The 26,858-nt window shown below is 44.6% G+C and overlaps 1 protein-coding gene across 2 annotated transcripts in view; it reads left to right on the forward strand.

Moving 5' to 3' along the window:
- The window catches only part of GPM6A (glycoprotein M6A), a 169,819-nt gene extending 142,961 nt beyond the window's left edge, over nucleotides 1-26,858 (forward strand). For both annotated transcript variants that reach the window (XM_090258405.1, XM_090258404.1), the window contains exons 3-7: nucleotides 8,246-8,402; nucleotides 17,084-17,237; nucleotides 20,738-20,814; nucleotides 21,350-21,415; nucleotides 24,759-26,858. In XM_090258405.1, the coding sequence (XP_090114531.1) occupies nucleotides 8,246-8,402; nucleotides 17,084-17,237; nucleotides 20,738-20,814; nucleotides 21,350-21,415; nucleotides 24,759-24,911 (607 nt within the window). In that variant the 3' untranslated portion in view covers nucleotides 24,912-26,858. The remainder of the gene's footprint in view (nucleotides 1-8,245; nucleotides 8,403-17,083; nucleotides 17,238-20,737; nucleotides 20,815-21,349; nucleotides 21,416-24,758) is intronic.

Raw genomic sequence — 26,858 nt, forward strand, 5'->3', positions numbered from 1 at the left:
ACAGATTCTCTATATTTAGGCTACATCCAAATTCCTAACTTGAGTTTTGGAATACACACTTTGAAGAACTGCAGGCCTGATAGGTGTCACAAGGTGGATATATACGTCTGTCAGAAACCAGTTGTCAAGATCACTGACGTTTAGACAGCACCTGGCCACAGAGCCGGGCTGAAGCTCCGAATAGGGGTATGTGTGGGACTTCAGGAGACAGATTAGAGAGCATGCTGATTTACTGCTTTTACCAAAAGTTGGTCTCTTCGATTGGAAGTGAAACGCAACATCAATAAAGCATGTTTTGAATGGGAAGAATGCCATTATGATAGGAACAAAATCAAGGATTCAAATGATCTCTCCTTTCACATTTCAAATAACTAAAATTCCTCTAGCAAACTCTGTGAAGCAACCAAACGAATTAAGACTCTGTCAGCAAACAGGTCACGGAAACACAGAGGGAAGAGACGTACCACAAACTCCTGAGGATAACTCATGCCAAGGGACACACGCCCCGTTTGCATAAAGGCCTAGACCAGGTAGAGATGACCCCGGGCGGGGCTGCCTTACGAGGATATCAGAGGAGTGGAGCGGAAACAGAGGAAGTAAGGTAAGGGCTGTAAAGCAGAAGTAGGGGAGGCGGCTGCAGGCCGGACACCTGCTGGGAGGTAAGCTAGGCGAGTCTGGAAGACAGTGCAAGAGAAAGATCGCCAAGGAAGGCTTGCTGGCCAACCTGAGTCCCTTCCAGGAGCCCATTCCTTTTCTCCGTATTCTTGTGCATGATTCAAGCAAATCAAGCACGTGGTTTGATTAGAAAGGACCGAGGCCTGTGGACTGGATGTGTGAACTAAAGAGAAACCCGGCTGCGCCCGGCTGCAGCCCCTCCCCATGGCCCTCGGGGTCCGAGGGCTGCTCTGCCTCCCTCCCTGTAAACGCAGTCACGTGTCGCTGTGGTCAACGGCTCCACGTCTACGGGACTTACACACTGAGGTGCGGCCGCTCCGCCCCACTGACCACCCGCGAGCGTCCGAACTCCCCTTCTCATAAGTAAACGTGCAGATAACCTCCATTCTCGCACACTCCCTATTTTAGACCTAAAATGCTAAATACCATCAGCCCCCACCAAGGGAAGGCAACCCGAAGGGGAGCTCCTGTGCTGGCGCGGCCCATGAAATCACTTTGTCAGATTCTACCTGAGACGCGGAGACCTCCCAAGGGTGGGAAAGAGTGAGTCTCTGAAAGATTTTGTGACTCCTTGATATGTATTTAAAAATCACTGTTCCTCCTCCCCTGCTTGGTTTCCCAGCAGTTTTTCCTCCTTTAATCTGTCATATAGTCTTTCAAGTTCACCGTCTTCTGCTGGCTCCAGATGATTGTGATGATGCGCACGTCATTTCACCCACTGTTCCCACGAGGGACTATTCCCACACTCCAAGCACAGCTCCTGTTGTCTGGCGTGGCCCTGGAAACAGCTCACTGTTGCGCCACGTTCCGCTGCGCGATGAGCCCTGTTTCCTGATTTGGGACTCCGACTTTGTCATCTGCAAGCCCCTCGGCAAGGCATTGTCATTGTGCTTCGTAGGTTTCACTTGACCGAGTGAGCAAGAAGTAAGGTCACTATTTAACTTGCGCAAAGCAGATTCACATACAGGACGATAAATTATGGACACTGGTTGGAAAATTATATATCAAACAATTCAAACCACCAGCTTGGCTAACTAAGTGACTTGGCTTCTTGAATAACTCTTCCGAGGACTGAGCAAGGGACAAGCTTATTCACAAATATAGGGCCCCTCTGAAACTTAGCAGACATAGATTTTATCAGGGCTTTGACTAGTTCTAGTGAGGGTCGAGGAGCTGAGGCTATTGATGTCTGGAGTGAATATATTTTATTTTCAAAATTGTACGACTATGACTTGAGGTTAATGCATCAGAAACTGAGTTTATGAGATAATGAATTTCTTGATATTTAATGCAAGCATAAAAATTAGTTCCTGTTTGCCTGAAGCAAAAGCAGGCAGTAAGCTCGATAAAATAGATCTATTGGTTTTGCTCTCAACTAACATAATGTGTGTCTAAGTCTTAGTCTGCCTGTAGTTCATGTTTATTCCTCGGCAGTTAATGAAATAGGAAACTGTTATCAGTAGCCTGTGGACAGGGTCGAGAAGGAAGGGAAAGCGGGAACTCATGGCAAGATAACACCAGGTTTCGTAGGCGCATGGAAATCACAGCAGCGTGCGCACCATCTGTTCTGGCCCAGGGGGTGGACAACCAAACCAGATGGCTGAGGTCTTCTTTTTATGAGAAGTTTGAAGATCAGGCAAATTAGATTTGATGTGATATTATTGATTAGTCGTGGAGAGTCAAAAATAATTTCAGTTGTAGCTAGAACTTCACTTAGAAAACCATACTGAAGTCCTAACTTCTGATAAAATGAACAATGAGCCTCTTCTCAGGCAATATTTCAACCAGACTAGTATTGCCCTAATGAGTGTTTTTTAAAAAGCCCAGTCATATAAAACAACCACCACCACCAAACCAGTACATGAAGTATGAGGGGCTGAGACAGAAAGGCCACCTAGCTGGTGGGACCCAACTCCCTGGGTTTGTCTTATGTGGTCTCCACACCTCTGGACAAGTTCCTTAGCCTGACTGCCTCGGTCCCTCATCAGTAAAAGGGACTTGCTGATGCTGCCTCCTTCCTAAGGTTGTTATGGGCCTAAAATTAGTTGGCATTTAAAAACAACTGTCACATGGCTCATGCATTACAAGCACTAAATCGGGAGGAACACAATGTGATGATGATGGTGGTGACAGTGGTTGTCATCATGATGGGTATGTCTTCCCTGAAGCTGCATCTCAGCATCATCGGCCACTGTCACGCTTCCTAAAGTCTGTTTGTCCCTGGGCAGCAATTACGCAACCCTGTTTACATAACGCGCCTCCTGATTAACTACTTAACAAGAGGAGATATTTAAGCCCAGGCACATATCTCAGTAGGTTTCAGACTGAATTAAAGTTCAAGGATCTAATTCCTGTTTTCTTTCATAACACCCAGGAATACAGCAACTTGAGAGAAATATTTACAAATAAGAATATGATGATTTTATTCAAATATTGTGTGTGAAGTTATCAGGTAGAAGGAAACTTGCTTTGTTCTTTGTGGTTCAGAGAGCAATTTGAGCCAATAAGTTCCAACATCTAGGGAAATAGTTATTTTGCTTAGTATAAAGAATTTTCCAAGGGTCAGAGTTTTCTAAACTCTGAATACCTTCACTGAGGCAGTGAAGGCTGGCAGACAAGGCTGGTATAGGCACAGACATATATTCAAGTATTTATAAGAACATATAAAAGTATGACCCTACTCACATTTTTACCAAAAACTTGTGGATGGATTGAAAGTTAAAATTTAAGAGTAAACTAGTCTGCAAATGCTAGAAAAAATATAGATTCATACTTCCCACATTATAGGGCAAGAACTATGTAAGCAATTTAAGAAATCACAATGAAAAAGATTTATAGTTTGACATACTATAAATTAAGTTTTACTAATTAAAGCGTTACAAAATATTAAAATGTATGCAAAAAATTAGAAAAATATTTACTGCTTACATGACAAGATCTTAATTCTAATAAGTGCAGAATTAATTCAACAACAAAAAGATATATGTCCTAGATACTCTAGTAGAAAAATTCACAAGATATAAAACATATCCCATTAAAAATACAAAATAATTAAGACCTTGTAAATATGTCTTCATACACACTACTAAACTAAGAAAATTAATTAAAACAATACCATTTTTTACTATCGATGTATCACAAAAATTAAATGATAATACCTGGTATTGAAAAACAAAGAGAGAATGGGTCCTCTTACTCATTATTAATGCATCTTTATTTTAGTACAAACTTTCTGGAAACCATTTTTACAAAATAAACCTCAAAATTTTCTAGGAATTTTTCTTAAACAACCTGTACTGTGCCCAGAGGTTTACCCTGCTGTTCATCAGGTAATAAATTAGCTTCCTGTAGCTGCTATAACAAATTACAGCAAACTTAGTACGTAAAAAAACACATATTTTTTTTTTTAAGTTCTGGACATCACACGCCTGAAATGGGTCTTACTGAGCTTATTGAAATGGGCTGAAATCAAGGTATTGGCAGGATTGCACCCCATCTGGAAGCTCTGGGAAGAATCCCCATTTTCACTCATTCCAGCTTCCGGAGAGCACCTGAATCTCCTGGCTGCTGGCCTCTGTCTTCAAAGCCAGCAGGGGAGCATCTTCAGATTGCTCCCTGATTCTGAGCCTGACTCGCGTGCATCTGGCAAACTCTGCATGCTGGATGGCTGCAGCGAGTAAGAGATTGGGGCAGCTTATGGCTGTAGACCCAGAACTAGCTGTGCTGCAGACAGTCACCAGGAAGAGCAAGACTATGAGCTTCTGAAAAAGAAACCAGTAAGCCTAACTGAGAAATTGCACTCACAGGCCCTTCAAAATTACACCCCCCCACCCAAAAAAGGGCTCTAGTGGCCCCCTGAATGTCTAGCCAGACTGACTGTGAGGGCCTTCTTCTGTACAAAGCTAGTTCTTTAAAGACTGGGAGAGAGAGCTGTTTCCCAAGTGCGCAGACCCGCCACACTGAATTACAAGACCCCTGAAGAAACAAGGAAGCATGGTCACAAAAAGGAACAAAATTAATCTTCAGAAAACAATCTTAAAGAAATGGAGCTGTATGAATTATGTGACATGAAATTCAAAATAACCATCATAACAATGCCTTATGAACTCGTGGAAACAATGCATAAACAAATGAGAATGTCAACAAAGAGACAGAAAATATAAGAAAGGACCCAACAGAAACTTAGGGGTTAAATAAATGAACTGAAAAATTCACTAGAGGGGTTCAAAAGCAGATTAGCAAAGCAGAACAAAGAATCAGCAAACTTAGAGACAGGTCATTTGAGATTTCCCGGTCAGAAGAACGAAGGAATGAAGCAGTGTAAAGAAAGCCAAGAAGCATATGGAGCACTATCCAGTTGACCAATATATTCACTGTGCGAGTCCAGAAGAAGACAGAAAGGGGCAGAAGGCTTATTTAAAGAAATAATGACAGAAAACTTCCCAACTCTATATGAGGAAGCAGACATCGAGATTCAAGCACCTCAATGGACTCTATTTAGGATAAATGTAAAGAAATCCACATTGAGACATATAATGAAATTATCAAATGTGAAAAACAGGATTTTGAAAGCAACAAGAGAAAGTAACTCTTTACCTAGAAGAGAAACTCTGAGACAATCAGTTGATTTCTTGGCACAAACCTTGCACACCAGAGGGGAGTGAGGTCATTCCAATCACCAAGAGAAGCTGCCAACCAAGAATACTGTGCCTGCCAAAACTACCTTTCACATTTGAAGGAGAAATAATTTCTCAGAATTAACACTGAAAGCTGAGGAAGTTCATCATCCCTAGACTTTCCACACAAGAACTGCTTAAAGGGACCCCTTCAAGTGGAATGGAAGCACTTTAAACAGCAGCACAAAAGCCTATGCAAGCGTAAAGCTCATTGGTGAAAAGATAAATATAGATAAGCACAGAACACTGTAATGCTATGGTGGTGGCGCGTAAATCCCTTTTAATTCTGCCATGGAAGTTAAAAGACAAAATTACAAAAATACTATAACTATAGATATATGTTAAGAGATACATAATATAAAAATGTAATTTGTAACACTAATAAGTGAGTAAAAGTTTAGAGTGTTTGTATGTGATTGAAATTGTCAGCTCCAAATTGATTGCTAGCTACTGGATGTTCTACCCAAGCCCCATGGTGACCACAAAGAAAAAAGCTATAGAAGATAGATAAAAGGAATTGAGAAAGGCACAAAAGCATGTCACTATTTAAAAATCAACAAAACAGAAAGGAAGACAACAAGAGACGGAGAAACAAAAAAGCAACGAGACAAACAGAAGACAATTAATTAATTGGCAATAGCAACCCCTTGGCTATCAGTAATAACTTTAAAGGTAAGTGGATTAAACTCCCCCATCAAAAGATGTCACGTGACTGGGAGGTTATAAAAACAAGATTCATTACACGTGGGCTATAGAATCTCTTCAGATGTGCAGGCACACGTAGCAAAAGGATGAGGAAAGGATTCCATGCAAACGGGAACCAAAGGAGAGCAGGGTTGGCCACACTTCTATCAAAGGAAACATACTTTAAGTCAAAACTGTCAAAAGAGACAGCGGAAAACTTCATGTAAGAGTAAGAGGGTCGTCTCAGCAGGAATATGTAACAGTTAGAGATGCATATTCACTCCCCATCAGACACCCAAATGTACACAGCAGACCTCGACAGAGCTGAAGGGGGGAACAGACTGTCACACACAATAACAGGGGATTTGGGAACGCGCTTTCTATAATAGAAGTGATGAGCATTCTGCTAGAAGACCCCGGCAGAAGGTTCGTCGGGAAGCCGAGGGCTTGAACAACACTGTATTACAGGTAAGCCCAACAGCAGCTGAGTAGACATGCTTCTCAAGGGCACATGGAACATCAAGACAGAGCACATGCTAGGTAACGAAACAAGTCTTAACAAACTTAAGAAGTTCAAGTTCATATAAACGCCACCCATTTACAATATAAATCAGAACGAATAAAATACTGAGAAGTGAACTTAAGCAAGAAGGTAAAAGACATGGTGCTGGAAACTGTTAAACGTCGCTGAAATAAAGGGGCAACAAGTAAACGGAACAGCAGCTCATGTTCATGATTTGGAAGAGATTTTATTGTTAAAATGTATATACTACTCAAAGCAATTTACAGACTACATGTAATCCTTATCAAAACCCCAATGGAATTTTTTTAATGGTAAAAGCAATCCTAAAATTCATATGAAACCACATATAACCAAAATTCATACGGAACCCAGGTAGCCGAAATAATCTTGGAGAAGATGACCAATAATGTTGGAGACCTTACCCTTCCTCATTTTAAAACATATTATAAAGCGGCAGTAATCAAAGCGTCAGAGCACTAGCACAGAGGCAGATGACCAACGGCACGACACAGAGAGCCCCGACGTAAACCCGTGCATGTACAGTGCAGTGATTTCCAAGGGGGGGGGGGGGCAAGGACAGTGTCTTTAGAAATGATTTTGGGGAAGATGGATAGTCGCTTGCTAATGAATGAAACTAGACCCCTGTCTTACACCATTTGTAAAAATCAACTCAAAATGGGTTACTGAACTAAAGCTTAAGACCTGAAACTGTAAAAGTCCTAGAAGAAAACAGAAGGGGAACCTTCCTAACAGGGGCATTGGTGGAGCTGGCCTAGATGCGGCATAGAGCGGACGCGTGGAATGATGTCACACTTAGAGGCTTCTGTGCAGCAAACATCAAGAGTGGAAATGCACAGATGGGGCAGGAGAAATACTCGCAAACCCGACGCCCAATAAGGAATTAACACCCAACACACATAGATAAATAAATAAGTAAACAGCCTGACTTACAAATGGGCAAAGGACTTGAGTAGACATTTCTCCAAAGAAGGTGTACAAGTAGCAAATTCTATGATTTATTTTTCCAGAGGGCTTTGGGGTTCCTGTACAATATTTAGAATAACAGAAAAACCCATCTGCAATTTTTAGACAATACAATTGTCTCGTATATACATGGGCATTCAGCTGTAAGAAAAGAAAGGATACCTACCCACCCCTCTATGGAATTATACTATAACTTGGCTCATGCCTGATTCTATGTAATTTCTTATAGTGATTTGCCTAAAATGCTTCCTTATCAAAATTACAATGCATCTGTAAAACTATAATTTTTTATTATTGATATCATCAGCAGAAAACGTTAGCGATGGGTTACAGTAAGCGTGACATCAAATACAATTACAGTTGACTTTTTTACAATAACAACAATATTGTAATTTCCTCAAAAATGAATGCATTGTTAACCATAAAGCCTTCTTTCTCCTTAAATATAAGCCTTTAAAACCCAGGGCTCTCTAACTCTTTGTATTTGATATTTTGTCATAATTAGGGAACTCTTAGGCTGAGCTTCCTACTTCCCAAGTGAAGTGAAGCAAACTCCGTGCGCAGCGTGATTCCCTGCGGGGCCAAGACCAGCTTGGGAAGGGGGCGCAGAGCAGGGTGCGCGCGGACACCCCGCAGCCCCCCTTTCAGCGGGCGGTGACTCCCGGGCGGAGAGGGCGTCCAGTAAACCTGTCTCTCTCCGTAGGATCGACATCTTCAAGTACGTGATCTACGGCGTGGCGGCCGCCTTCTTCGTCTACGGCATCCTGCTCATGGTGGAGGGCTTCTTCACCACCGGCGCCATCAAGGACCTCTACGGGGACTTCAAGATCACCACCTGCGGCCGCTGCGTGAGCGCCTGGGTAGGTGCCCGTCTGCGCCCCGCGCGCCGCGGGACTCACTCCGCTGGCAGGCAGGCCGTGTCTGTCCCCACGTGCCCGGAGTGCGCGTGTTCGCTGAGCCGCAGAGATGTTCCCTCCTGGGGCCGCTCTCGGAACGCTTAGCCTCGTTTCCTACGTTAAGGGGATTCTATTCCGTGAGAAAATCCAGTTCCAGGTTCTCAAATCACAGGCAACGCAGTTAGTTTTATTTCAGGGGAAGCAAAACGGTTGACTGATTGATGACTTTCTTCCCAAAGGGCTTTGGGGTTTCAGTACAATATTTAGAAATACCAGTAACCGAAAAATGCACCTGCAATTTATAGACAGTACATGTATCTCTTCTCCTTAAATAGATGTCTATGTATTTTACCTTAAATTTTGGGAGAATTGTAGCATCTAGTATCCGTTCCATAGGGATACAAGGTAAGAATTATACTATTAAACTAACTTAGGTTTTAAATCCGTATTGGTCTGATGGTTAATGATAAGTCAGCCTGTCACACTCTGGGCTAATGTAGGCGATGGGTGTGTATCTATTAAAGCACCAGAGTTTGGAAGTGAAGAGTAAATGGTCAAATGTACTTCCGCATTTTTATGCATAATAGTTTTCCTTTAATGAAACATCACAGCTTCCATCCTTGGCTCACAAGTTTTCTTATTTCTCCAGTGTTATATAAGAATATGTATTTAATCAGAGCACATGTTTCATATTGAATAAGATGGCTCTAATAAGGAATGATGTAATCCATTTCAGTCTCACAGAAAAGTTTTAAAAAAACACATTTTTTTTTACCAGCTTGTAACAAGTTCTGTCGTGCTGCGTGGTTCAGCGGTGATAAGAATCTGTCACAGGTATTTGTAGTTGTCTCTGGAGTAATTTCTTGTAAGACTCATGGGGGGGGCAATATTTATTGTCATACCTAAATTTTTAGGGTCAGTAATATCAGATTACAGATCTGAAGGATATAAGTTAAAGGTCTTGGGTTAATTTAAGAAGTAAAATGTGACTGCTCCGTGGGCCAGCTGTTGGTAAGGAACTAAGCCATTTCCCGGTTAAGAAGTCAAATTCTAATTTTAGATTCACTTATATTCTTCCAACAGAGGGTAGTGAATTCAACTAACGAAAGGCTTTTTCTTATAATTGGGACAATATCTCTATTTTTAATTATTTTTTCTTCAATGTGTTGGGTGACCCTGGCTAATAAAATTCTGCAGGTTTCAGGTGCACCCTTCCACCGCACATCGTCTGTACACTGTTGCCTGCAGTCAAGTCTGCTTGCATCATCATTTGCCCCCTTTACCCTCTTCATCCTCTGCCCCCTCCTCTCCCTCAGGAGACCACTGTTCTGTGGGACCGTGCCACTGTAACGCGCCTCGTGGGCCTTAGCGAGCCACTTAACTCCTGCAGCCCACAGGTCACTCATTTACAAAGTGAGGACGGAGATCATCTCTGAGACTCCGTGCAGCCCTGAGTCTGCAGTTCGGAAGCATCTCTGAGCACGATCTTGCCACCAGGGAGCCCCTGGGCCAGGAAGCGCACAGCATGTCACCGAGACCGGGGAGCTTGCTCCATAGACGGCCTGCCCACGCCAGAGTCACCCAGGAGATACCTTGCAGCTCTCCGTGTGCCATCCACAGTTCTCCCATGAGGATTCTTAAAGCAAAAGCATGAACCACATTTTTCTATAATAGTGACAATTGCGTCACCGGTCCCTCCCAGCACACCAGGGTGGCAGCAGCTTTGTGGGCTTCTCCAGAGGCGCCCCCCACCCCACCCTGCAGGAGCAGAACCGGCGGCAGCAGAGGCTGAGTTCCTGGGGAGGCCTGGCTGTCCCAATGCCCCGTGCATCAGGGGACCCGCAGGGCCCGGAGCCCTCCCCACCACAGCCCCAGCTCACTCATCACGCAGGCGCGTGGCTCCGTGGAATCGCAGGGCAGGAAATGAATGTTTTATCAGTCACCCTCTCTGCTGCAAATCTTCCCTTCTTTCCTGCTTCCATCCCGCTGCTGCTTTTTCTGCAGGGCGGGTGATTCTCACGGTCCATTCCATGTTCTGAGTTCACCGGCGAGTCTGTTCTGTCCGTCCGCCTGAGACTTAGAAAAGCCTCCAGAGGCCGTGCCCTCGGCGGAGTGTCTGTCTGATGAGACTTCTCGGTGGCAGGAGCTCGGCTCTTTCCCTGCTGCTGTGAAACCAAGAACCGTGTCCGTTTGTTGCTAAGGAGGGACTGATGAACCGATGGCTCTTCAAATCCGTTTCAGATGAGGAAGCACCATTTAAAACTGTGTCCTTAGGAAATGACGGGGCTCTGAGTTAGGGGTCTATCCTGTGCCCGGGGACAGTTCACAGGAGGGTCCTTACAGGCAGCGACCGGAGGATGCAGGTTTGGTGCACAGACTCTGCCTACGGAATACGCCCACTCTGTTCCCGTCCGCGAGTGTGGGCCTGCCTTCTACCTGACTGCAGTTGGCCTCTCACAGCACTCTGGTCCCCACGGGCATGTCTCTCCGCGCCATGGGAGCCCGGGGGCAGCTGCTGGCAGCAGGCAGGCCGCGGCAGGGAGACCACGCTTGCCTGACTGCTGTGCACCCGCTAAAGCCACCACAGAAGCTTTATAGCTCAACAAATGGAATTCCTTAGAATCAAGTCTGAATTGATAGGAAATCACATGAAAAACCAGGTGCCTTTGCACATGGCTCTCATGTTAAACACACTGGAGTCTCAGAGGCTGCGTAGCCATGGAGGAGTACCCATTGCAGCGGTCTCCCGAGGCGGGCAACCTGGCCTCTTGCTGTTCTGTGTTTCAGCCGCCAGTGAAATTTCTAACAAGGACTAGAATATCCAAGTTGAGATCAAAACAGTAATCACGTGTGTGTTTTTTTTTAATTTCAAGTACTCAGAAGTATTCCCTAGCAATTTTGTTAAATCGATTGCTAACACGTAGTAGCATGTGTGTAACATGTGTGTAGCACAGCTAAAGAAGTAGGATAACCAGGTGCCTACTGTGATGGTCATTTGCATGTTCTGATGAGATGGTACTAAAATAATAATGTCACAATGAGCCATGCTGGATATTAATTGGGATTCTGGCTCCCAAGCCCCATCATTTTAAGGCAGTTTTTACTACCCAATATCGATGACTTAGCTCATCTAAACCAAACGTGAGAAATTTCACTGAATGTTTTTTCTTTGTAAGTGGAAAGAAAGGCCAGCATTTCCATACACGGGAGTGACGTGGAAAACAATGGTGAGATACAGAAGCCAGCGAGGCCACCTTATATATACACCTAAGGTCCACAAGACCCGTCCTCCCTCCTTCCCACAGATGGGGCCAGAGCCGCCAGAAATGACAATCCAGTGTTGATCAAGGCAATAAAAACCGATGCAGCTTAGGCCGGTTACTTCTGTCCATCCCTAACCTTCAGAAAACAAATTAATTAATCATTTGCTAAATCAAACAACTTTCTCTCTTTGGGTTTATTTTTAAAGTAAGATTTATTGGGGACCATGTTGACTCTTAAGTGACTTCCATCTGACTTTCCATTTACTTCTGTCATGGCCCTGACAGGTAAGCTCATTCTTAGCTCATGACTGAGTGTGTGACCCTGAAGCGGAAGGGACACACCCGACTCACGGAACCAGGGGCCCAGTCCTCTGAGTCCAAGTCCAGTAATTCTTTTATTTCTTCCAAGTTGTGTTTGTGTTGTCTGTACGCCCCAAACAGACGTAGCAGTGTTGGATTTCCCAAGTGTCTCAGCTAAAAATCGGTGTTAATAAAGGCAAAAGGAATCAGAAGGATTTCCTAAATTCTCAGAGATTGTTCAACAAGATTGAGAGTTGCTAATTTAAGGTCCAGAAAACAGCTTGGCAGGGAGTGGGGGGTGAGGGGGTGAAGGGGGCCAAACACCCACACTTCCGGTGATAAAACGAGCGTGTCCTGGGGATGGATGCAGGGTGCTGCGTGGGGACGGAAGGTGATGACACTGGACGTTGCTAGAAGACAAGATGTGAGAAGTTCTCGTCACACACACACAAACGTGTAACTCTGTGTGGCAATGCATGTTAACAGGACTTACCGTGGTGATCATTTGTGCAATACAGACAAATAGCAAACCATGTCGTACACCTGAAACTAATGTAATGGCACATGTCAGTTATACCTCAGCTAAAAATAAGAGGAGCTTATTTATTTATTTAATGCCAAGATGGCAAAATATATATATATATACACACACATATATAAAGGTAGAGAGAGCTACAAATAAACTTATGATAATTATGAATTATTTTATTACATATAGGAATGTTTCACCTAGGATTACACTTGATCAATTCTTCAATATTAGTGATTATCAGATTCTAAGGGAGACATACAATAGGAAAATAGAATTCTACTTTCCGCTTGTTTAATTTGGATATGTCGGGGAATGTGAACCCTACTCCCTGAAATATAACTGGTTTGGATGAAAATTCAAAAGTAAAGTCTTCTGCATCTTTCTTAGAATGAGACTCACGCCTCAGCAGCAGTGAAAGCATTTTCTCCCCGCGCAGGGCTCCTTTGCGCCCGGCGGCGTTACGAATTCGCTGCAGCGTGGAAGCCTGCACACGAAGGCCACAGAGTCAGGACGGCGGCTTCCGGAGCCGCGCCTCCGTGGCCTTGTAAGCAGCGGCAGCAGCGCAGTTCAAAGTGCTCCAGTGCACTTGACCCTGAACCTACTGAACTATGAGTCCCATTTACAGCATCTTCCGAAGAAGGTTTAGAAAAGTCTCCTGGGCCAGGAGGGAAAAAAGGAGGGCATGGAGCCAGACGCCTGCCGATTCCTCCGCCCTGGACTGGTGGGCTGCCTTTAACTCTCCCAAACGAGGCGCTTCAAGCTGCATTGCCCTGTTATTGTCCCTGAGACTGTAAATTATCCCTGAGATCTACAAGAGCACATAATGAAAGCATTAATGAAAGAGGGCTTTGTCCTCTAGGGCGTTTCATTGTCCTGAAACTGGGGTGGTCTCTGAATTTTCTAGAGCCTTTGTCCTGGAGTGGGAGCCCCCTCTGAACGCCTTTCCCAGACGCAAAAACTTCTTTGTATTTTCTCCAGACATGAGATGAAACCTAATGTCCTTCCCCTGTAGAGGCCTGTCCTCCAGGCAGAGCATCTACTGTGGTGGCGTCGCAGTGGCCCCAGAACGCTAAGTAGAATAACAAGCTGGTGTCTCATCTGTGCCTCCCGTGGGCTGTCGTGTGTGCTAAATGCTGCTCAGGAATGATGTCATCCCAACCCCTGCCCATCACGGGGCGGGGTTAGAGTGTTCCCCTTTCAAAAGGCAGATGCAGAAGCAGAAAGAGCAGCCCAGGCTCAATGCAGCTCACAGCTGGGGCCTGTGATCAGCGTGCTGTGTGGCCCCTCTCTTGCTAAACAACTGTGACATTTAGGTCACAGACACGTAACTAAGTGGCATGTCAGCACTTGATACAGTAAATCAGGCAATCACTCAATCAAATGGCAGAGGATGGGAAATTACTTGCATGACGTCATCCAGATGAGTGACGTCACCGGTGGATGGCTACTGAGACTGGTACTATGATTACTGACACATTGCAGTTTAGTGGATGCTTGTCACCTGGCCTGGGTGGGTGGGCGAGGCCCCACTACACAGTCACCTTCATCTGTTGATATGCTTCCTTCCACATCCAGAAAGGAGAAAGAAGAAAGACCACCCAAGAAATATGTTCTATCCCCTCTGGTGGAGTCAAACAGAACGTGCACTGTTAGCTGTAGACAGCCCAGTGCGTGTCAAGGCCAGATGTCTAGATTTCCACAGGGAAAATGTTTACTCTTTCGATGAGGAAAATAAGGAGGAAGCAGTCCTCGTTCGCCGTGGCTGAAATCCTGCCATATACCTTCGCATAGATGAGGTCAGGAAAATAGAGTAAGTAGCCATGGGAGGGTATTTATTCCCGCTCCTCCACTGATTTAAGTAACTTAATACTCAAAAAGTTTTAGTTGCTAGTATTTTCAGCCCAGGCTTTGTTTCTGCTGGGATGTAAAGTGTGTGAGCATGTCTGCCAGACCGTAGTTTAGGGACATCGTCCGGATTCCATAGGACGGGCTGGCAGGAAGTCAGCTTTGAGAGGAGATGAAGCAACGCTATTGGTAAGTATTAATCGCATTCTGGGTTCCTGAAGTGTGGTGACGAGGTGGCTTGTAGGTGACAAGGTTGGTTGCAGGTCACATTAGCTTTATCCCAGCTCCTTTTGTATTTGTTATGCAAACTCCCTACTATCCTCAGCCCCAATGATTTCTGTCTATTTTAATCAGGTGCATTAGCTCCCCCCGAAACTGTCACCAAGTTTACCATTTTTTAAAGTGTCACTTTTAGTATATGTTCTGAGTTACTAAATAACTTTAACTTGTTTGAGGTTTCACCATAATCATGGAGCAAAATCTCGCTATAACTCGTCACCAAAGGAGTTAACAGAGTTGATTGACCATGAGACTGAGTGTCACTCACTGTGTGCATCCTATGTTGTATTGTGCCTTTGGAAGTGTGACTCCCTGAGGTGTGCGAGTCAAACCCGGACACTCGCCGCTCCCTCCAGAAGTCTTACGGACCTGTGCCTCTCAGACTCAGAAAGTGACCAATGTCTGTACCCACTCTGTGTGCCAGGGCTGCGTTTCAGACATTTCCACCTGTAATTCTACTGCTGTGTGAGTTCGTGCGGCATGTTTAAACAGTTAAAAATCCAATTTTGTGTTTATACTTATGTGCTCGTCCTCATGTGCTCTGACTGCGATCATGTACACATCACACAGTCATCAGGAAGCCTCCCAGAAGGTGCGGCTTGCAAAACCACTCACACTCTGAGGTGCACGAGCCCATGGGACCCAGTATGCAAAGAGCGGCTTCTCTCCGGTGCGGACCCAGGTTCGCCGGTACCTGCAGACGTGCGTACACGCACAGAACACGTGTCTTTCTGACTTCCAGCTTTGTTTTGACAATAGAGTTCAGGGCCGTTTGCTTGTGAGAGAGAAAGGGAAGGAAGATTGTATTCCTTTGGGGGAAGTGTTCAACCTGCAAATCATAAAAGGACAAAAGCTACAAGTTGAGAGGGCACACTGCCGTGTGAGCGGCCCGGGGAGGCGGCCCACGACGCCCGTGAGTGTGAAGTCCGCACGGCCGGGCGCTCCTCACAGCTCCGACCCCGGGCTGTGCAGCAATGGCTGAGCGATGCGGTGCCTCACTCCTTCAGTCACGATCACCGTGTCGGTACCGATTGTGGATCGATCGTGGACGTATGGACGAGAATGTAGGAATTCTCTGCTGGCCGTTTTGTTTGTCACGTTCTGCATGCTCAGCCAGCACACGAGTAGCTGGTCTTCGGGGTGGGCCGTGTGTGGTGTGCAAAAGGCTGTGTGCTTACTGACCCAGGCTCAGAAGAGAAGAACCAGGTGCAGATATGGAGGCAGAGCAACGGCCAGAGTAGTGACTTTCTCATTTGGCTACTTGTCAGGGCTAACTTAGACTTTAATCTCTAATATCCGAATCTGATTAACTCCATATGACAGAATAATGTGGCCACCCCCATGAGGCTGTCTGCTATCATTCTCTGTTTCTGGTTGGTGTTTGCCTACATGGATACTTCATGTGATGAATTGCTCTTCTGATCATGTGAAATATGCGTATAAACCCAAGGACACATACCTTGCATAAAGAAATGTCATCAAATTGTGTCAATGTGTGGATTCCAGCCAGCATTTAACCTCAGGGGGTGTGACTGCTTGTTCTGTTTCAGTGACATCTGAACACAGTCATTAGGACAAGTGTCAGCTGAGACTGTAAGGGTGTATATTCACTTAAGCTATTTTCCCTGCAGAAACATGGATTAAATAATTGATAAGTTATCCTAAGCAACATTAACACATGTCTTTTATCAGCTATCCATCCATCTACTAATACGTGCCTCTGTCCATCTTTTTACGGAGCGTCTAAGCCGTGGCTGAACTAAAACTCCTCCTCACCTATCCTGAAGCTAAGTCTCTCATTTAGCTTTATCTAGGATGCACAAACAGCCTTTAACTGGTTTTCATAAATATTAAAAATATGAAATCAAACACTTTTCACACTTAAAATCATATTTTACTATGTTTCTATAAGTAAAATTCACATGCATGAAAGACTTAGATGTTAAGTTTACAAAACCCATTAAAGAGTAGAAATTCACATTAATATCATTATGTCCTAAAATGACAGGAGAATCACCGTATTTATAATGTTATATCAACATGATTAAGTAGCTTAAATACTTGTGATACGAAATGGTGTGCGTTACGTTGTAACATGAACTCAACACAGTCTTGGCTCAGTTTGCAGAATCCACTCTAAATGCGCCAGTTAATGTTTTCTGGCGTTTACAGAATGTGCTGGTGAGAGTCTTACGATAAACACATGAATGACGCAGGTATTGAGAGGCAGACGGATCAGTCCCCGTGCCTCTGAGCCGCTGCCGGAAGTGATGCTCCAACAGGTTTATTCACGTGGCCTCTGACTGTGACCCCCCGCTTCCCACGCCGCAGGCCCACGAGTGTCACGGCCGTGGCGCTCCTTGTGAGCAAGCGTGTTTCCGTCCCAGCAGACCACATGTGCTCTCTCGGCTTTCTCTCCATTGCAGTTCATCATGCTGACCTACCTGTTCATGCTGGCCTGGCTGGGCGTGACGGCCTTCACCTCCCTGCCGGTGTACATGTACTTCAACCTGTGGACCATCTGCCGCAACACCACCCTGGTGGAGGGCGCGAACCTCTGCTTGGACCTGCGTCAGTTCGGTAGGTGGATCGCTGCGGTAACACACCGCCTCTCAGAGCTTTCCCAAGCAGCTTTTTCAGGCCTTCTTTTTCACGGGGAATAAGTAGGCAGTAGAGGCTGATTGGGAGTTGATCCCATGGCGCGAACGTGCGAACTGCGCTTGCCCGGTCCCAGATGCTTTGTCCTCACGCAGGCTCGGTGCGATGTGTGCGTCCTGCGTTCATTGTCCCACGATCGACCGCTCAAGTTTGAGGTCTAATGCAAAGGTTACCTGAGCCAGAGGTACTTCATGGAGAAGGGCAGAAACACTTAGCACTGAATAATCACAAAATCAGAGGACGTTAAATGAATCAGCCGTCTTCTTTGGTGGTTTTGATTTAGGGCTGAAAGCTCATGCATTGTAACAATAACTCTTAGGTACATATGGGTGTGTCACGTGGGGACCTGATTCCACACGGTTTACATACATTGACTTGTTTAATTCTCACAACAGTTTTGTATGAGGGACAACGTTATGATATTTTTTATAAATGACAGAACTGAGGCACAGGATGGTGAATGGCTTGCCTGTGGTTATAGATCCGGTAAGTGCCCAGGCCGGTGCAGCCCCAGGGGGGCAGCTGCCACGTCTGTGTCCTTAATTCTGAGTCCACCGCGCTCCTGTGGAGGCAGCTACTGAGTCACGGGTGTGGGAAGGCCGAGTCCAACCTCACCTAACCTACCTATTTGGAATTCTGTTCCTGCACTTGTAGAAACATGGGAGCTAGAGATTTTATAAAAGACATGCAAGTCCTCATGTTCAAATGGACTTTTTTTCACAGAATGGCCATTAGAAACCTCTCCTGTTAACACCTGGGCACGCTATAGACGGCCTTCTCTCAGGGGGTGTCCCCGTGCTTCAGGAAAGTGGGAGTCACTTCACCAGTGGGTACTGGCAGGCCCTGCAGCTCCACAGACGTGCCACAGGGAGACTGGAGGGCTGTGAAACTGTCCTCCTGCCACCCCCTTCTGTCAGGCCAAGTCCTCGGGGCCCTGGGCCTGACCCAGATGAGAAGCAGGGTGATCTGCTCTGTGTGTGAGGTTCTTGACAAGAAGAAAACAGGGAGAACGTGGACAACTCTCCCACAGGGAGGGTTCAACCTTGGAATCATGTCCCACGTAAACATAGAAAAGGTCGCCTCTGCAGGAGGCTGCAGGAGGACAGCTGCTTGGGAGGCCATGGCTCTGATCCAGGGCCTCCCCTCCACGTCTTCCTTTCATTCCACTGACTCAGAAATTAAAACTGGAAAGACTTCCCTGGCCAGTGTGGCTCGGTGGATTGAGCTCCAGCCTGTGAACCAAAGGGTCGCTGGTTCGATTCCCAGTCAGGGCACAGGCCTGGGTTGCAGGCCAGGTCCCCAGCTGGGGGCGTGCGTGAGGCAGCCACACACGGATGGTTCTCTCCCTGTCTTTCTCCCTCCCTTCCTCCCTCTCTAAAAATAAATAAACGTGTTTCTTTTTTTTTTTTTTTAATTGGAAAGATGGGACTTGTCTCTCAGAGAGAGCTGCCAGGTAACATGCAGGACCCCCAATTCAGTGTGAATTTCCCAAATATTGTAGGAGACGTGCTCATGGAAAGCGCAGAGCGTGACTTTGATTAGAGCTGCCCTTGACCTTAGCGCTGTTCACAGTGTAGTCAACAAGCCTTAGCCCAGCTTACCTTTCCCGTGCTGTGGAGCAGAAGGCCCTGCCCCGATGGCACCCACCTTTGCTTCTGCTGTGAAGGCTTCGTCCTCCTCTCCACACACACTCTGCCGGCGGGATAGCAGTATTTGCCCTCCGGGTAACGTGTCCTTAGTAAGACTCTTGAATGTACATACGCAATCAAGTCATCATCCAGGGGCACCCGAACAGAAAAGCACCGCTCCCCAAATTTGGGGTGTACTCAAAATAGGCATTTACCAGCTTCACCCAAGCAGTGATTGAGTGCGGAAAACACCCCCTAACGCAATTTGCCCTTTTTTTTTTTTCCAAGTTGTTTCATGAGCATCTAAATGGTACCTTTTCTCTTACAAATGGGAACTGTCCCCAAGCCGCACTGGGTTGCCTGCCCAGTGGCCACCATGCCTCTTGGTCTTCACCCCACCAAGGACATGATAAACACACACATTTCCATGGGAAGCAGCGGCATGACTTCATACAGCTGAGGGATTTCAAGACGGCTTATCGTATGAGGGTTTGCTGCATTTCAAAATGAACCATGAAATCATTTCAATTACAATTTTAATTTTTAATATTTTTATAATAATTGTGTTGTCCTTCAATTACATGTACAGTGATTTAATGACATTGGGTGTATTAGGTATTTATCCCAGTAAATGTGTTTTATAAAATATTAAAACTGATCCTCATAATATTATCTAGATCCGGGATTTAACATGATACTCCGTTAAAACCTGAAGATTTGATGAAACTACCTTGGGGCCATATTTATTGAGCTCCTGTTAATGTTTAAGCACTGCACATTTCTGAAAGAAGAATATATCTCCGTGACTAAAAAGTACAATAAAAAGCTTGGCAAATACTGAGACCGGGGGCCCGGCCCATCACGCGTTTTCTAGAGAAGGCAAGCGTGACCTGGGAAGATGGCGTCACTGCATGAGCTAGAAGGACAGAGTGGAAACCGGCAACAGACAGTACTCTTGACATCAGTCCAAGAGGACAGTTTGTGTTAGTGCAGAATCTAGATACATATACGGTTCATAGGACATCCTTTGTGTGTTTAGCTTATTTCTGAACTATATTCATTTCTACTAAATAATCCAAGAATTTATTTGGTAAAACCTTGGCTATATTTCTCTTGTCCAGGCTCTTCCTCTGTGTTAGCTGACATGTCAAAGGAGAATTTGGTTATAGAGTGGATTAAGGTTGCTAATTAAGTGATGTAAAGATCGAGTAATAACCCCGGCTGACCCCACTGGGCCCAGTGTCATCCAAGGCTCCTTAAACATGGAAGGTGCAGGTGAGAGAGGAGGCAGCCAGAGAGGCAGGTGCGAAGGGCTCAGGCAGGGACTCAAGGCGGGAGGGAAGGTGCCAAGGGACCTGGGAAAGGACACTTCAGGTCTTCTCTCGGCCTTAAAACCAACCAGGCAAGGGATGCATTCTTTGAAAAGTGAGCACTTATATTTCCAGTGGAGAGTCCGTTTCCGATCACCCTGTAACGGTCACGGTATGAGATTCAGACTTCAGAACCAAAGTCACTGTCATGCCCTTTCGCCAAGGGGGCAAACCAGCGATGCTGCAGCTGAGCCCCTGGTGCCCGCTGCTGTGAGCTCACCTGGACCGTCCGACGTTGCTGGAGGGCCAGGGAGGTTGGCCCTTCCACCTTGAGTCCACTCATAACTGTCATTAGCCATGAAGCCGAGGACGGCTCCTTCTGTGATCATGTAACATAAAAGTGGGACTTGCGTAGACTGCGTCTGCAGAAGTTCCATTTTCTGTCTCTGGGCTCTTGCCAACGTGCCTTTTCTGCGTGTTGCAGGGATTGTGACGATCGGCGAGGAGAAGAAAATCTGCACGGCCTCCGAGAACTTCCTGAGGATGTGCGAGTCCGCTGAGGTGAGGGCCGCGGCCTGGGCTTGGCCGGGGTTTCCGCTCCGTGGCGTCCTGTGACGAGGAAATAGTGAACCCTACAGTCAGTGTCCCCCTTCCCTTTCAGAAGCCGTTTTCCGTGCAGTCATGTTACAGAGGGGACCAGAAAATGAATACGGATGAGATGCTCTGCGTCCTCCAATAAAAATCACCATAAACGTTTTCATTTTTCCTAGAAGCTATCACTTGAATGAAAGTTGAAACATTATAGTTTTGTTTAAAAAGCGATCACATCGCCTCATTTGTTATTATTACGCAACACCATGGTTATTAACCACGATCCCATCTTTCTAACGAAACCATGTCAACGTGACGCTGTTGCGCAGATTTAAATGGCCCGCTGCAGGAAAGGGGCTGTAACGATGCTTCTGGGGGACGTGCTCCACCAGGGCTCACTCCTGCTAAAGACGCGCAGAGCTCTCATTCGTCAGCGGCCGCAGGCCTGACCGCGCTTCTGTTTGAACCCTTGACACACCTGTCGGTTCTGTGGTTTTCTCTGCAGCTGAACATGACCTTCCACTTATTCATCGTGGCGCTGGCTGGAGCAGGGGCAGCGGTCATTGCCATGGTAAGACCTCCTTCCGGAGGTATTTGCTTGTAGAGATGATTGTTTATCTCCAATGTCAGAAGTCCAGGTGATTCATTTATTTTATTGTCAGTGAAAAAATGGCAGGGGGAGGGGATGCTGGGCACATAAGAAGTGAAAAACAGGGCTTAACCTAAAGAAGTATTATCATTACAACAGAGATAGTATGTGGTAATCAGTTTAAGGATTACAACGCTCAATAATATGGTGACGTTAACAAAAATAAGTCAGTCCATTAACATGCAGGTAGTAGATTGCTATGAACAGAGCAGTGACCTCTCTAGGACATATGAACGGGCGACATTCTAAGTAACATCATCAGTCCTTTAACGTACATTACCCTTTCTTCCTCCTTAAATAAGAACAGAAGAAGTCCCTGAGTCAGTTAAATCTCAGTAGTTTTATGTCATGTCTTCTGTATCTAATTTTCTTCAGAAATATTAGTAAGTCCTTGAAGTCATGCTTTTAGCAAGTTTAGAGGACCTACTATGTGCCAGATCCTTCTCCTACTTTGAAACTCACCACAAATTCCAGATTGTTCACTGGGATGCCAACCATCAACCGTGAACAATCTCTGAGCATCAGTAATAATAGCTTTTGCGGTCAAGGCCTTCAGATTTTGTTTCGTGTCCTAGAATGTAAGCAGTTCAGAAGGTTCCTAGTAGCCTCACCAACGTTCTAGCCAGTTCAAGATGTGAAAATAGTGGACTGGTTTGGATTAACTTAGTTGTTTTCCTACAGTGCCGATGCATTGCCTAATGTTGGTGAAAGGAACACCTTTTTAAAAATAATAGCATTTTATCTCTTGTCAAAGATGAAAATTAGAAATGATGAGTTAATGCTAATATGCTAATGAACCCTTTCAGACCAGTTATTTTTAGTGATTTCATGCTCACTTTTGTATTGAGGTCTGCTTCTGTCTTATTAAAAATGATTTTTTTAATATCTAACAAAACTCACTAAGTCAGTGCTAAAGTGAGTTTTCAGTTATGTTCTTAATGTTATGTTATATTGTTTCTTATTTAGTGTAGAAACTTCTAATAGGAATTTCACTTCAGAATATGAGACACTTAATAATACCATGTTGGCTGATTCGTTGGAGGGATCACAATGAAGCAATAAGCGAAGAGCTTATAACCTTGACCTCACCTCGAAGCTCCAACATGCCCTGGGGAAGTGCCCATGTGCCCTGGGCAGGGACGTTTGCCTCATGGGTGGTCCCTGCTGCCCGCCTGGCTGTGAGAGGAGGAAGCACCTTTTTGTTCATGCTCACACACATCGCTGGGCGATGGGTAACCTGTGGGGATGAGTATGTTCAAGCACTACACACCCATGTGTAAGAGCTCTATGAAGTCCTTTTTTCAAAGAGATGTATAATAAAACTTTGTTTGCTTTTGCAACATCTATTTGCATGTAAAATTCTGTGTAAAAAATGCACGCCTTCAGGCATACATTAGTAACACCTGTCTAAACCAATAATGGTATTTAAATGTCCTTAACAATGCCTACTGTGAAATGCTTCTATTGCCAAAGGATCTTAAGATTACAGAAATTTAGATGCTATGTATTTCTTAAGGAATCTATGCCTTGCATAGCTTTAGATATTAAGGTGTAAACAAATTCTCTTCCAGACAGCAGGAGTTTAGAACATCTTTTTAAGTACTAAGCATACTTCTAAATTTCTATATATACGCAAAGCATAGATTCCTTAAGAAATACATAACATCTATATACTAATTTGCATCCATTTTTGCAATTTATGAGCTCTGGCTACAATTTAGTTCTTCAGAGACAGGGATAATATAACAACTGCCACTGTTGCTGGTACTGACGCTGCTCATATCCCTTCAAAGCTTCCTTGGTTGAAAGCGCTGTCGAATGCCTTATGTTCGTACACGATTCGGTACGTCCGATACAGCGCCTGTCGTTAACTGCAAGGCAAGGATTATTAGAAAGTGTACGAAAATCAACGTGTGCTCCGATGCGTTCATTTGTAGCGATGTTAGTGAGTTCTACATGCTGACAAAAGGTGTCAACTTGGCCTCGCACCTGGTGCCAGGGGTCCTGCTCACCTCTGAGGGACAGTAAGGAGCCTGGCAGCTGTGTCCCCTGTGGCCAGGTGAGATGTCTGACAATCAACTAGGAAGCACCAGCGTCTGAACTAGAGGGACACCAAAGTTCAAATATGAAGACAGACATACAATATGTAATGACTTGGGGGCCATATTTCCCCAGACTCTAAAAGACAAATTTTCCACATCAGAAAACATAACATTTCTTCATGTGGCAAATGTTTTGCGTACCCGCTACTTGCTAACAAGTCTCTACGGCACTTGACCTTTTCACAGCAACAAAGCAATGCCGCATGAACTTGGTTGTGTGACTGAGACTCATTCCACTCCACTCTGGCAAGGCTGTGGGGAACAAGAGTGTAACCCACAGCTGCTGCTCACACGTGGCTTGTAATCTTCACTAACAAAAGGCAAAATTTCAGAGGAAATGGCACATCCAGAAAGTAGCTGCTCCTTGTCGGTGTGCCTCTTGTCCCACACCGCTGTGTCAACGCTGTCTTCTTTGTCCTGTGGACCAAGAGGTAGGGTCAGCAAGAAAACATACATGTAAGTGACCCGCATTGTGGAGTCAGTTGATGTTAAATCAGGACCTTTATTACCCGAGTGACTTCATTGCTCAGGTAAATCTGGAGCTTCCTTTTGGAGCCCGGCACTATTCTAGCTGCTGGGAATATCTAGAAGTATGCAAAAGCCAGAGGGCACAATGCCTGATCTTGTGCAGTTTGAATCTAAAGGGAACTGCAATATTCACTGTCCGGGAAATTAACTGGATAATTAAATCCAAAGGTTTATTTTGAGGTTCATGACCCCCCTTTCTAAGGCACAGTGGACAGAATATTCTCTCCTTAATTCAAGTTGACTTGACTCAAACTGTATATGACAGTATTTCCAATTACGGGTTAGAACACCTAGGTACGTGGACGTGATACGTATAGTCTTGTGATTTGGGCAGAAGAGAGCAGAATGGACAGGAAACATCACATAAAGTTTAAAAATCAGTCTCAGGTGCTTCCGAATGGAAAAGAATAAGAAACAGTGAAAAAAGAAAGCCAAGATGGCGTCTTGTAGTTGGAGGAGTGAACAAGAAATGCATTTTATTTATATGGTTCCAATTCCCACAGACGTGTTGGTTCCGTTTTATGAATGAACATATCTTATACAAATATGCAATTTGAACATTCTTTTCCTGCTTGCAAGGTGTAGTGAAGACACTGAACAGACTTCCCATAGAAATTATTTTTGTCTCCGATTAGGTTCACTACCTTATGGTTCTGTCTGCCAACTGGGCGTACGTGAAAGATGCCTGCCGGATGCAGAAGTACGAGGACATCAAGTCCAAGGAGGAGCAGGAGCTGCACGACATCCATTCCACTCGCTCCAAAGAGCGGCTCAACGCATACACATAAGCAAAGCCTTCCCCCCCCCCGCCCCCCTTCAGATGCATTGGTGTTCAGCTAAGGGCCGTCCAACCACCCGACCTTCCGAAGACTAAGAGGAAAGTGCTTCTCATCAATGACACGGAGGGTGACTTACGAATCACCTGCACCCGGTTCTTTGTTGTTTAGCACTTACTTCCCGAATTTGCTACATTGGTGTAATCAGATGTCTTCTTCAAGCTCCTATCCAGCCTTTTTCCTTTTAAATTTCTCAGACTCATTTAATAATTCTTAAGATCCACCACACTAACACCATCAAATGCAGAGATTTATTTGATTTTTATCCACTTCCCGTGTGTTATACATAACACCTTTTGCATTATTTCTTATGTTTTGAAAAGAAAAATAGCTTTTTATACTTTTTAGTTTTGATTTCAGTAACTAGTTTAACTACAGGTAACCTTCAAAGGGACCACTGTACATTATGAACCATAGACAGAGATGCTATCAGGATGACTCTTGAAATATGGAAACCTTGTCTGAAGCCCAGGGCCCCATTCCTAAGGCCCTGGCTAACGTTTTCATCAATCTAAGGTGCAATTTCTAAATTTGTAAGAGTAGGTTAAAAAAAAAAAAGTGCTTCTTATCTTTGTTAACATTGTTCCTTTTCCTGATGTACTGAAGAGGTATTTCCCTCTGGTTCTTCAAGTTTATGTTGTGAGCATGTAGAAACAGTGACGCTAATGCATGGCCAAGTTGCCCTTTTAGGACTGTGACCTCAGGCTTACCTTCTAAAGTGTAGTCTGGAGACCATTTTAACGGAAATTACTGGTGAACAAAGGGGAGAAGGACCTGTTTGTGACGTAAGCAGTGGCTGGATTGGAACTCTAACATGCTAATGTGGTAATTAATTACCTCCATGAAGGTGGTATATGAAACATAAGCACACTAACCCCTCCGGTGTTGTTTTACCTACTTTAGAAAGGGTCAGCGGATTGCACCTCTGGGAAGCGCCCCGCCAGCGTGTATGATACGTCTGAGAAGGCTTCCATTCCTATCACAGCCCCGCTTGCAGCCCTCCGATCTCCGTCAGTTTACCTGTAGTGCTCTTTAAAGTACAGTTAGAGGCCACTGCACAGCTGTATTCTCTCGAACTGTAGTGGCTACGTGTGTTTTTATTTCTAGGGAGTCATTTTAAAACAAGTGTTCATTCATCTTCATTTACAAGAAGTACCTATATCAAAGGAATAAAAAAATGCAATCAGTATTATTGACCGAGTTTGGTGTTTGCTTCCACCTTGACTCTTGATTATTTCTAATGCTACAAGAATGCTGTAAAGTGTCTCTTAAAATAACGTCTCCTGGACAAGACATTTTGGTCATGTATAAAAACTAGGTAGGATTGTGCACTGATTTGACCATTGTGGAATCTTTTCTCAGTAAGTGCATTTCTAATAAAATCTATTGAGTGAAACAATCTTTGTACAATGACTAGTCATGCATCACCCATACTTTTACGAGTTCTTGTAGTACGTAGGGATATTACTGGGGTTCTCTGTGGCATGAAGATGCATCTGTAGTATTATTTAATTAATTTGGGGTTTTGCTTTTTTTTAAGATTATCTTACTGGTTCAACATTTTTCTGATATATGCAGTATTACAGATATTCAGCAAAAGTATTAATGGGCTTCTCTAAATTCTATATGATAGTGTTTCAGTTCTGTGTCTTAACAGTTTGTGATGATTTTTAAAACTGTCTTTTAAACTTATGTCATGATGTTGATGCTTTTGCCTTTTTTTTTTCTCCTGGTATTAGAGTTTGTATTTTCACAAAGAGTGCTTTGTAGCAGGCATCACAATTAATCTGTTTTGTACATAAATGTGCCAGCAGCTTGATGGTGGCGTTTTTGAAACGTAGGACAAAGTGCTTGCAAACTGTAATAAATACACTTGTGTACTTTGTGTACTTATGATGA

The sequence above is a fragment of the Furipterus horrens genome, unplaced genomic scaffold, assembly GCF_987537825.1.
Source record: "Furipterus horrens unplaced genomic scaffold, mFurHor1.1.pri manual_scaffold_12, whole genome shotgun sequence".
Classification (NCBI taxonomy): Eukaryota; Metazoa; Chordata; class Mammalia; order Chiroptera; family Furipteridae; genus Furipterus; species Furipterus horrens.